We start from the raw sequence: 12,150 nt of genomic DNA on the forward strand, positions 1-12,150 counted from the left end.
CAATAACATTTTTGATATTTTGTAAAACTTAAAGCTCACTAAAAATACTAATTCAAGGAAATCTTGTGTGAAAATGTTGAGAACCTAAAAACATAAATCTTCTTCTTTGCATTGATTACTTATATTTAAAAAATTAAGCTTAAGCATTGGATAAAAGTTTTAGCTTATTAATTTGATATTTAACCTAACTCAAGACTTAATATTCTTGTGTGATCGATAACTCGGGCTCTAATTTATTTGTTACTTGATCGATATGTACACTTACGTGAATGGTTAGCGAACAATTTTTCACTTCGACAACCATACGCAGAGCTGCGTACGGTCGCCAAATTAAAATTATCCACATGCAAAAGGTGCATGACCACGGGCTTAATTTAAAAAAAAATATAAATTTATTAAATTAAGTATTAATTACATGATTTAAACTAATTAGAGCATACCCATGACCTCCATATGTCGTTGTTAGCACTGCAGATCACTTGTTAAGGTGCATTAAAGATAAACAAATTTTATTGTTCTTTCCGTCAAATAAAGTATGAGTTAATGCTTGCGCCATGCCATGCGATTGGGACATGGCGCCAACAAAGTAGTGTCCGTACCATTCTTTACACCTAATAGATTTTGTTCATGTTTTGATGACTTCACATCTAAGGCAACATTTAATTTTTTTTATATGAGAAAATAACTTAAATTTCTCTTAAATTTAATTCAATTATATAATTAATTTAATATCCAACAAAAAATAAAACAAATAAATTCTCGATACTTTTCGATGTTTAAAATCTTGAAGGGTTTAATAAAATTTTGAAAAATACAGACTAGAATTTTGTTATAGTCTTCCGGTTATAGAGGTATTATTATATAAATAAATTATCACATGTTAGTTAATTTAAATGGACAAATTTTAAGTGGACGCAAGAAATTCATTTATTTAATTCTTTAATTGGTCGTTCCAAACAGACCCTAAATCATTATAAATACTTGCATGCAGCCCAATTCTTGTGCATGCATATCTAATAACTACTTTTGTTGTAATTTAGATAATTGATCCATAAATACACACAGATTTAGGGTCCGTTTGGGGCAGCTTATAAGTACGAGCGGTATTTTTAAAACGCAACCGTACTGTTTGGTTCGCGCGTTTCACCAACTTATTCGAAATTGTGTTTGAGTTTTTATACTAAACGCAGGTCGCGGGCCGACTGCAGTGGTAGGCCCGCGGGCCACGTTTCAGGATAAGCAGCTTATCCTACAACACACAAGCTGCCCAAAAGGATCCTTAGTTGTACGTAAACATCTGTTTCAAAAATAAATAAATAAACAAATAACGATGCATAAAATAATAATCATCTGTACATTTAAAGGACATAAAGTGGGACCAGAGCACTGCTTTGTCAGTGCCCTTGCTGATTGGCTAAAGACTCGTAGGTCTTCCTCCAAAAAGGAGCACCAGTCTCCAACTTCATCTTCCCAAAGCTGAGAGGAGATGGGAAATGCTCTGAGATTTTTCTACGGATCTTGCCAAAGGCAAACAGCAGCTGATGAGCCTCAAGAATTGGGCTCTCATGGAGTAGTTACAGAGACCGCTGGGTTTTCAGCTTTAGCGCAGGATCTTCGCCTCTTTCATACCAACTCTCGAGTATTTCAATTAACTTTCTTTCTTTTAATAGCTTAATTTGATAGCCCTCAGAAATAATAGCTCCTTGATTTGTTTGATGCAGGTCCCTCCAGGACTGAGCCGCTATGTGAATTCTTCAGAGAAGGCACAGATAAATTGGTATTCAGCTCTACTATAAAAGCATCTTTGTAATGGACATTTTCTTATTATTATATAAATTGTTTGGGTATTTGTTTAAAAATTTTAGATTTGCGAGAGGAAGAAATCTGTAAATTTGTTGAATTATGAGAAGGGTTGAATTTAATAAATCATAAATTTGTTATTTATCAGAACAATTGGGTTTAGGATTCTCAAAATTTTGTTTGGCAGGGTTTAAGTTAAACCATGCCAATATCCTATCTAAAATAAGATACCAAATTGCCTCTTAGTGTTGAATTAGATGTTAAATCTAATTTGAAATAGGCACAATCTCTGTCCAAGTTATCTTCAGCCTATCCATTTTGTCTCTAATTCATTAAGTTTTTTGTGGAACAGTAAAATTTTGCATGTTTAGAGAAATAACATCCATGAAATTAACTAGTATGAAAGCCTTCTAACCTTCCTAAAAGACGGTAAAATCTATGAAATTTGATTGGTTTTTGGAAGAATTTCAGGTACAGTAAACTATTGAAAGCATGGAATGAAGCCAGGACACCACCAAAACAAGCAGAAGCAGCGGCTAGGCTTGTCATCCAAACTTTACAGAATATTGGGAAAGCAAATTTAGAGGTGCAATATCTAAACTCCAATATTGTTAGTCTTGAATTTTGATGGATTTGCTTCTGCAAATTGTTTAATCTGGCATTATTTATATTTACAGGGCTTTCTAGCTTTCTATGGCCTTCCTGTTCCACAAACTACTGAAGAAGACACAGATGTTACACCACCATGGGCTGAAGGGGTCCAGTTTGAGCTGCTAACTCTGCCTGTAAGTAAACAAGACTGAAAATTCCAATTCACTTAAATTGTGCATAAGAATGAATGGTACTTGACAGATAGATGAGTGGGCTATTGGGGATGGAGATGGCTTTACTGCCTATGTCAGCACAGGAGAACAGATGGAATCGAACCTCATACCTCAGGAAGTGAAAAATGCTGTCATAAGGAGGCACAATGCCCGCGCTGCGAAGGACTTTAAGCAAGCAAAACTAATTAAGAAAGAAGTTATTGCTGCAGGATATAGGTGAATCGTATGCGAAACAACCCTAATCATGTGAGGTATTTTCAACTAATACTATGTTTTCCTTGTAGATTCATAACACTTCCAAATCAAAAGGAGATTCTTGCTCACAAATATCGAATCAGATTAAGGTAATCACTTAGTTTTCTTATGAAGATAACAACTTCTTCGAGTTAAAATTTAAAGTTTTGTATTTTTTTTTCTATTTTAATTAATGATATTCTTCTACTTCTGAAAACTACTGACTGGTTAAAATGTTATCACATGACAGTGACGGGCTTTTATCGTTTGAGAGTGAAGCTTACAAGATATTTTGAAAATAATTAAACATGATGTCAGTGATTCCCCAAGAGTGGTTTCCCATAGTGTAATGAATGTCTTAATCTTGTATTTGAAGTATGACCCTATTTCAGTCATTTTTTCCTCTCTCTCTCTCTCTTCATCCGCTGATAGTAGAATAAACCCTCGTGGATGTAGGTGGACTTGTGTCGAACCTCATAAATTGTACCGTGTTTCATGGTTTGCTTGTGTGATTTTATTTTCCGCTTTGTTTTGCATAACAATTTGGTATCAAAGCTAGTTTAGCGCGATTTTGACAAGAGGTTGTGATTCCGATGAAGTCGCGGGCACACGGTTACAAGATTTGGTGGTCATGGATAATAACTGGTTGTAAGGTACCCTAACATCTACCATGACGTGGAAAATGTCTCGATTCATCAGGCGGTTATGCATCCCGTTAAGATTGATATGACTAGATTTGACGGCAAATGAAACTTTTGATGCGAGATGATAGATGCATTGTGTTTTTTGAATTTGCATGAAGTTATTGATAGCAATGAACGTAATGAAGAGAAGCCTGAAAGAGATTGGTTAAAAATGAATTAGAGTGCTTGTGGCTTGATCTAAAATTATTTTGCAGGAGATCAAATATGGGGTAATGAAGAAGTCTTCTGCAAGAAAATTGTGGAGATTGTGAGACAACAATTATCTCACAAAGAGCGTGGAGAATCCTTTTCATATAAAATGTTGACTCTATAGGTTTTGTATGAGACGTAGAATTACTATTAATGAGTACTTGAATGTTTTTTATAAAAATTTTAATAGGTTATTAAATTTGAATAAGGAAGTTGAAGATGAAAAAAATACACTTAGTTTGTTGAATTCGCTTTTGGGAGTATGAAAAATTTCACAATGACACCGATTAATGGAAAGGGGGCCTTGATATATGGTAATTTGACTACGCCGTAGCTCAACCATGAGTTTTGTTGAGTAGACAAAGTGCTCGCAAAGATAGAGTTGGCTGAAGCACTTACAGCCCAACATGACAGATATGAGAAGAAGAAACACTGGAAAAAGATGGGCAACATGGGCGGTACTTCTCAAAAGCGGGAAAAGTCTCGTGGGTTTATTGTATGTTTTTTTGTTTTGAGAGTGATCATTAGAAGAAATATTGTCTAAAGTTTAAGAAGAAGTGAAATAGATTTTCCTCTGCGTTGAAAGCTAATCTTATTGTGGAAAGGTATGATGAGATGGATTGAGGATATAGGTGTTATCTATCGCGGTTCTGTACGTACAAAAAGCTTGATAGCGGTGCCGTGACAATAGACAACACGATCAAGCTATTGTACTATTAATGGAAGAAGTGTTTTTATCAGAATGTATGATGATAATGTGAGGGACCTAACCGATGTTTGACATATTTTGATTGTCATGAAGAATTTGTTGTTAGTTAGGGCCTTAGAAGCCAAGAGCTACAAAATAGTGTTATTGATGAGGAGTTCCGAGGTTATGCCATGGAGTACTAATTTTATGAATGGAATTCTTCGTCATGACCTATACTATCTTCAGGGTACGGTGACTCGAACTGATGTTGTTACGGATTCTTCTGGAGCCACTATATTGTGGTATATACAGCTAGCTCGTGTTGGAGAGCCTTCACTTAAGGCTTTAGTGAAACAAGTATTGATCAAAAGAGCGAGTACCTGCAAGTTTGATTTTTGTGAATATTGTGTCTTTGAAAGAAAGATACATGTATTCTTTGGTATCGTCATTCACAATACAAAATTATTTTAGAGTATATTCACATAGATGTTTGAGACCCGATGAAGAGATATCATTCAACGGATGGATATACTTTGTGTTTTTTATCAATGATTACTTTAGATATATTTAGGTGTATCCATGAAGTTCAAGAGTGAGGTGTCAAAGATTTTCATGACTTGGAAAAAATAAATTGAGACTCATTTTAATAAAAAAAATTGGTGCATTAGATTAAGGGCCCGTTTGGGGCAGCTTATAAGTGTAGCCGTGTTTTTGAAAACGCTGAGTCGCGTTTTTATAAACGGAGTTCCAATTTTACGTTGCGCCTCCGAGCTTTTAAGCGTCTGACCTTGTGAAACATTCCTGCATCGTCCCTACCCTCGCTCCATTCAATTGCTTCCTGCCCAAGCTGCGCCGATCTCCTTCTTCCACCCTTCGATCACGTCTGCCCTAGCTACGCCGAGCTCCCTCTTCCGCTCCAATTTGTGTCCTGCTCTGGCTGCGCCGAGCTCCATCTTCCGCTCGAGTTTGCTCGTCTGCCCTAGCCGCTTCTCCCTACTCCCCCATTTGGCTGGATCCCTCTCTACTTGGCAAACACCTCTCCATTTCTTTGGAATAAAGAACATTCCTGTAATCTTCCCCATTTCAACTTCCTCCTTTCTTCTTCTTCCCATTCTTGATTTTCAGAAATCTACGGCTACACAACAAAGCTATTCTTCTTGGTAACAAAGCTCCACTTCTCCAAGAAAATACTCTTCCTCCACATGCAAGATGTCAGAAAATTTCTCCAGCCATCTTTCGCCGAAACTCAGTGGCAATCCCATCAAGTATGGAGGTATTTTGATCCCTACCCAACTCAAATTCATCATGAATGGCATAAAGACAATGATCAATTGTGCGCTACATATGTAAATTTCCCTTAATTTTTGAGTTTTTTCAAATTCTCTCCACCTGACTGCAAGTTGGAGCAATAATAGTGTAGGTGCTCACTTCTTGCATATACAACACTCTATTTTGTTAATATGACTTGTTTCATAATTTTTTTGACTTTAATTACTTATAGTTAACGTACTTGATTTTCCTGCTCTTCATATGGTACATTGAATACTTATTCTCACTGGCCTTAAGAATTATAGATGTGTAGCTTTACTTTTAATAGGTTTGTAGATAGACTCCCTTGAGTGGAGAGTATATCTTTTTTTTCTTTGAAATGCTATGTAGTGTTTTTTGGATTTTAGTATATTGAATGTATTCCATTATATTACTGTTGCGAACAACTCAACTGTATGTGGCCAAAATGGTCATTTTTTCATAAACAGTTGCAAATCAGCTGTTATCAAACCGCAGAGACCAAATAGCGCAACAATTTATTCAATTCAGGGGCAAAATTATTATTTATCCAGAAACAGCTGCAAATCAGCTGTTTTCCAAACGCACAAACCAAATAACCAACCAACTTATTCAGATCAGCTGCTCATCAGCAGATTATGAGGATCAGCTGCTTATCAGCAGAAGTTGGATAAGCTACAGCTGTCCCAAACAGACCCTAAACAATGGGAGTGAATACATATCAGATGTGTTATTTGAAGAGTGACAGAGTTGGGATGGAGCATCACTAAGTGTTCGAGAGACACCACAACAGAACATGATGACAGAGATGATGAATTAGTTTTTGGTGGGAAAAATTTAGTGTATGTTGTTCAATACTAGATTGGATAAAGTCTATTGGGCCAAGGCCATAGACTATATTTGTCACTTTTGTGAATTGTTTGTCTTCTGCAGCTATTGAAAAGAGGATCCCAAAAGAGATGTGGTTGGGGTATCCTGCTAAAGATTATGAGCACGTGAGGGTGTTTGGTTTCTAGCTTACTACAATGTGCTAAATGATAAACTTGAATCACGAGCAAAAAATGCAATTTTCATTGGCTTCAGGCTTGAAGTCACGGGCTTCAAACTTTATGATCAAATAGAGAGAAAAAACTATAATTAGCGGCAATGTTACATTTGATGAGACAAACATGTTGAAGCCTAGAGAATTGAAGCATTTGAAGAGCTCTATTGAGATCACAAATATGTAGCAGAAAATTGAGTTAGATGCAACTCAATTTGTTTTACAGAGTTTGTCCATTTTTACTTAGAAACTTGATTCAATTGTAGCTTAGGAAGTACCTATTGAGAGTGCTCAAGAAGAGCTTGGAGAAGATGTTGAGGATGAGGTATCTAGTCAGGAATCTATTGTTAGGAGCAAAAGCAGGTGCCAAAATATTCCAAAACTAGCTTGATTTAAGTATCACATTGCATTTGCACTTTCAACGATGGAGTCTGAAATTTCTTGTCACTAAAAGGAAGCGGTGGAGAGCTCTGAAGATTATCATTGGATAGGGATAATGAATGAAGAGATAAAATTCCTTCGAAAGAATGCTACCTGGAGATTGGTGAAGCTTTTTCTATAAAGAAAAGCCATTGGGTACAAAGGATTTTATACAAAGAAGGATCTCATGGAGCTGAGATGAGGTGTAAGGCTGACAAAAGACATTGTAAAGCGAGAAGAGATTGACTATGGCGAGATGTTCTCAAGCATTCATACTGTCTTATTTTAAAGCAGCTTGATGTAAAGATTGTACTCAAACACGAGGAATTGCGAGAGGAGATCTATATATTGTAGTCATCTAGATATGAAGTCTCAAAAGGTTTGTTTTATGGACTGGACATGTCTTTATATCTGTTGAAATAGTCGACACAATGGCATAAGAAATTTGATTAGTTAAAGATAAGACAGAAGTACACCAGAAGCTTATGCGATTATTGTGCACATTTAAAACAGTTGATTAATAGTGAGTTCATCTACTTGCTTCTATATGTCGATGACATGGTCATTGCTTCTGTCAGTCAGACTAAAATTGATAGTATGAAAAATAACTTTTCTAAAATTTCAAGATGAAAGAGTTATGTGAAACTTGCAGTATTCTTGGCATAAAAATTCTCAAAGATAAAGTAGCCGAGAAAGTTTGGCTCTCATAAGGAGCATGTGTTCAGAAATAAGGAGCATGTGTTCGGAAGGTGTTGAAAAAAGTTTGAGGTTGAAAACTCAAGCAAGATGATGAGTCCACCCATTGCATCTTATTGTCAATTGAGTTTGGATTAATGTCCTAAAAATGATTAGGAGAGAATATGTAATTGATTCCTTATGTTAGTATAGTGGGCAGTCTGAAAAATGTCATGGTTGATACTAAACTAGATATTACATAAGTAGTTAGTGTTGTGAGCAGCTTTTTGCGTGATTCAGGAAGTTGTTATTGCCAGGTTGTGAAGAGTATTATGAGGTATCTAAAGGGGTATAATTGATATCAGCTTGGAGTTTGAAAGACAATCATCTAATAATAATTTATGTGTAGGTTACCTTGATTCAGCCTATGCAAGTGATATGGATAATCGCAAGTCTACAACTGACATTTTATTCACAAAAGCAGGAGATCTAGTTAGTTTAATAGTGGTTCTTCAGTCTACCGTTGTTATATCTATTATGGAGACTGAGTACATGAAAGCCACAGAGGTGATGAAGGAAGTGATATGGATGCATAGTTTATTTGATGACTTGAGAGTTGATTACGAGACTCTCACGGTCTTCTATGATGGTCAGCATGCGATATTTATGGCCACATTTCCAGTTGATTATGCTCATACCAAACACTTTGATGTGAGGTACCATTTTGTTCGGGACTTAATTAATGACGACAATGTTTTGTTAAAGATAACTATGAAATATAATTCAACGAATCTGATCATAAAGGTACTTCTTGTCCAGAAGTTCTCTTACCATAGGATTTTGTTGAACATTCACGCCCATCATTCATTGCCCATTCGAGTATTTTGAAGAACCACGTGAGGCTTGATCCCTTCGAGAGGGAGGGTACGTAGACAACCTTCTTGGTGCAGTTGTTTTGATATTGGATTTGGAGCTCGTTTTAATGATTTCCCACTTACCTAGAAATGAAAGATAAGGTGGAAATTGATATAAAAAGTATTAAATCTAATTATCATATATTAAGAAGTGTATATATTAGAAAGATTGATATTAGATAAACTAATTAGAGATCTAATTACATGATATTTTATATATTATGAAGATTGATATTAGGTAACCTAATTTGAGGAGATTTAATCACAAGATTTTTTCTATATGTAAAATATTCCTAATTTGTATGCATAATTCTCCTTTATTTATATAAAGATTTATGGCTGATTTTTGTGAATAGAGTTATAACCCTATTTTGGTAGTTTTTCCTCTCCCCACCAATTGATAGTGAAGTAAACCCTCCCATGGGCATAGGTGGATTTGCACTTAACCACGTAAATCACACCGTGTTTGATTGTTTGCTTGTCGTGTGATTTGTTTTCCGCAGTGTTTTGCACAACAGACTGTTGCGTCTTCTTATGTTAAAGGTGGATTATAAAAATTAAAAATAAGCTTGTCATGATTATTCCATCAAAGGGCGGCAATGACATGCATTAGAGATGAAGATTTTGAGCAATTTAACACAATGGATTTCGGTCCATCGCCATTGGAAATTCAGGGGACCTATGTTGAAATCTAGTAATACTGTCTGAAACAAATAAATAAAAGGGATAACAACATTTAAAATTTTCTTGAAAAGTGATGAATACAACTTAAATCGAGCATCTAGGTGAGATAGTTGCCATGAACAACTAAAGGATGCGGTATCGTCTTCAACCAAATTCCAATATGACTTTAGCGAGGTTGTCCTCAATGGTGGTTATCCTTGTCAACTTTAATTTAATAAAATTTGAATTAAAAAGTCATAATAGAAATGTAGTTTGAGTTGGGCCCTCATCCTACACATGTTAACATAATTAAAATAAGTCAAACCGTATGAATTGTGTTCTAGATCATACTCTCATTAATCACATCCTGCAGATGAGACATTAATGCACTGGTCATTATGATATAAGGATGATGGTTAGATCCTCTTTAACCATATCATGTTTGGACTTCAATGAAGTGCTTATAGGGTTTTGGTTTAGTTATGCCCGTTTCAACCATATACAGTGAAACTTTAACCCTTTCTGATTATATCATGATTAGACTATAATGAATACATCCCCTTGGAACTATGACTGGTCCCGTAAACGAATCAGAGTTGGTTAGCTTAATGAGTTTAGTAAGGTCCATAGACCCATTAGCTCAGTGAGCTCCAGAAGGTTACCCCTTGGTGAAGTATGATGAAGCTCTCCCTTAAATCTTAAGGCTTCCTCCCATATATGGAGCCTTGTTGGCTCAGGATGGAGAACTTCACTGGAAGTTTGCCCATGGCATGTGATCTAAACCAAGCAATTGTTGGGTTGGGAGGATTTCTTTCTTTTGCTTGGTACAGCTTAGACTAGTGAGAGTTATATAAAAATGAATTTATTATAAGCCAAGGAATAGCTAGATGAGGTGTCCACCGGAAGTTAGAGAGAAAAGCATGGAGACAATCCGTTGGATTGTTGGTAAGGCAATAGTGTCTATGAGTCTTTAATTGGTGATGGCAGCTTTAGAGATCTTGTCTTCAAATAAGTAACATAAGGTGTCAGGTTCAACATGGTGATTGAGAATTAGTAGAACCAGCAGGCTCCATCACAGATTCCAGAGTGATGGGAGCAAATTGCAGAACACAAATAGTGGTTATAGTACTAAGAACTTTTGCAGCATTTTAGTTGAAGACATTGGTGAGCAGTACTGATAGTTATGAGGTGAAACAGTAAACCAGTGATATTATACTTTTTGTAAACTATAAGTGGTGAATTATTCAGAAACTGGTACAAATTTCTCAATTTTTACTTCAGTTAAAAATATAAAAATGACAATTACTTTGTTTTCTGCACTAAAGTCTGCAGGGTGAGTGCCATTATAGCACCGAAGGAGATCAGATCGAAGGTCTTAGTAATAGCATCCAAGGCCTTTAGCAATCAGACTAGCTGCACTCACACTAAATGTTTTTATTTTTTATTACTCAACTTTCTTTCTACATTTACTTTTAAGTCCTTACAGATTTCTTAAATTCCAAATCCACACATATGTCAATCTTTCTGCTTGAAATATTGATATAAATGAACCATAAAACCCTCGGCCTCATCCAACTTCGCACACTCAAGAAACGATTAGAATAAATCACAATTTTTATAATTTCCTGCCGAGTAAACAAAATTTTTAATGCCAACTCTACAAAACTGAGAATGATCCAAAGCTTCTTCCTGAAATTTATATGTAAATATCATATGGCGAGTATATATATACATATATATATAGAGAGAGAGAGAGAGAGAGAGAGAGAGAGAGAGAGAGAGAGAGATATTTATATCTGTGTGTGTGTGTGTGTGTAAAAATTGAAGTTTAGGTGTTAGATATGTAAATACATAGGAATTGAATGGTATGTATGTAAATCCTCAAATTTATGCATAGCAACCAAATGCACAGTAAAGTCAAATCAACCGAGAAAACAATAACAGCCCTCCCCAAAATTGGAACCTACTTTCACGCATGAGTTAACTAAATGTGAAAGGATGTCTGTCACCCTAGTCTCTATAGAATAAATGATGTCACTTGAGGCAGAATAAATGATTATAAGTTATGTATGCAGAAATAGAGTCAGCACATAATGCTCAACATAAATGATAATAATTCTGATGAAACATGACGACTGTCCAAAACGACAGGGGAGTTGACGCACCCGAATGTAAAATGCCATACGGGGAGGAAGCTAAGCAAGCGCTGGCGAAGATGATCAAAGGGAAGTGCCTCCAGATCCATGTCTATGGAGTAGATAAATACGGTCGAACGGTTGGGGATGTTTATTGTAATGGAATTTTTATACAAGAGCTGTTGTTGAGGAGAGGCTGTGCGTGGCATTATAAGGCTTTCGATGCTCGTCCAGAATTTGCAGAGGTACTTTGTAACATTAAAAGTTGTCTTTTAATTTTTGCAAGTTTTAACTACTTTTTGCCATGTTTCTACTTTCAGTCGGAAAAGAAAGCACGCGCTGATCGTAGAGGTTTGTGGGCTTTACCAAATCCTGAGGAACCATGGGTATGGAAGAAAAAAAATCCCAATCCACGTGAAACACTGCAGAAAAACCCTTCTGTTTATAGAATGTGATTCAGTTTAAAATAGTAGGATAATAGTGTCATGTAAATTTGTTTTTTGCAATGTTAGCTAAGCACCTCCAATATATATTATATGTATGTATGTATGTATATATATATATACATACATACA

At 35.8% G+C, this 12,150-nt stretch overlaps 1 protein-coding gene across 1 annotated transcript; it reads left to right on the forward strand.

The window, feature by feature from the left end:
* The first annotated feature begins 1,398 nt into the window (after nucleotides 1-1,398).
* On the forward strand, nucleotides 1,399-12,130 carry LOC110018697 (uncharacterized 38.1 kDa protein-like). The gene is made up of 8 exons (XM_020716100.1): nucleotides 1,399-1,639; nucleotides 1,722-1,777; nucleotides 2,272-2,386; nucleotides 2,478-2,585; nucleotides 2,653-2,840; nucleotides 2,909-2,968; nucleotides 11,592-11,820; nucleotides 11,896-12,130. The coding sequence occupies exons 1-8, from the start codon at nucleotides 1,487-1,489 to the stop codon at nucleotides 12,028-12,030; spliced, it is 1,044 nt and encodes a 347-aa protein (XP_020571759.1). The 5' UTR covers nucleotides 1,399-1,486; the 3' UTR covers nucleotides 12,031-12,130.
* Nucleotides 12,131-12,150: the final 20 nt, after the last annotated feature.

Source organism: Phalaenopsis equestris, unplaced genomic scaffold, assembly GCF_001263595.1.
Source record: "Phalaenopsis equestris unplaced genomic scaffold, ASM126359v1 Scaffold000030, whole genome shotgun sequence".
Classification (NCBI taxonomy): Eukaryota; Viridiplantae; Streptophyta; class Magnoliopsida; order Asparagales; family Orchidaceae; genus Phalaenopsis; species Phalaenopsis equestris.

Bases quoted from the DNA above. Each gene is read 5' to 3' on its own strand.
- LOC110018697 (XM_020716100.1), top strand. From the start codon at position 1,487: ATGGGAAATGCTCTGAGATTTTTCTACGGATCTTGCCAAAGGCAAACA. The intron at 2,586-2,652 runs GTAAGTAAACAA...GGTACTTGACAG, and splicing joins TTGAGCTGCTAACTCTGCCT to ATAGATGAGTGGGCTATTGG. The intron at 2,841-2,908 runs GTGAATCGTATG...TTTTCCTTGTAG, and splicing joins GTTATTGCTGCAGGATATAG to ATTCATAACACTTCCAAATC.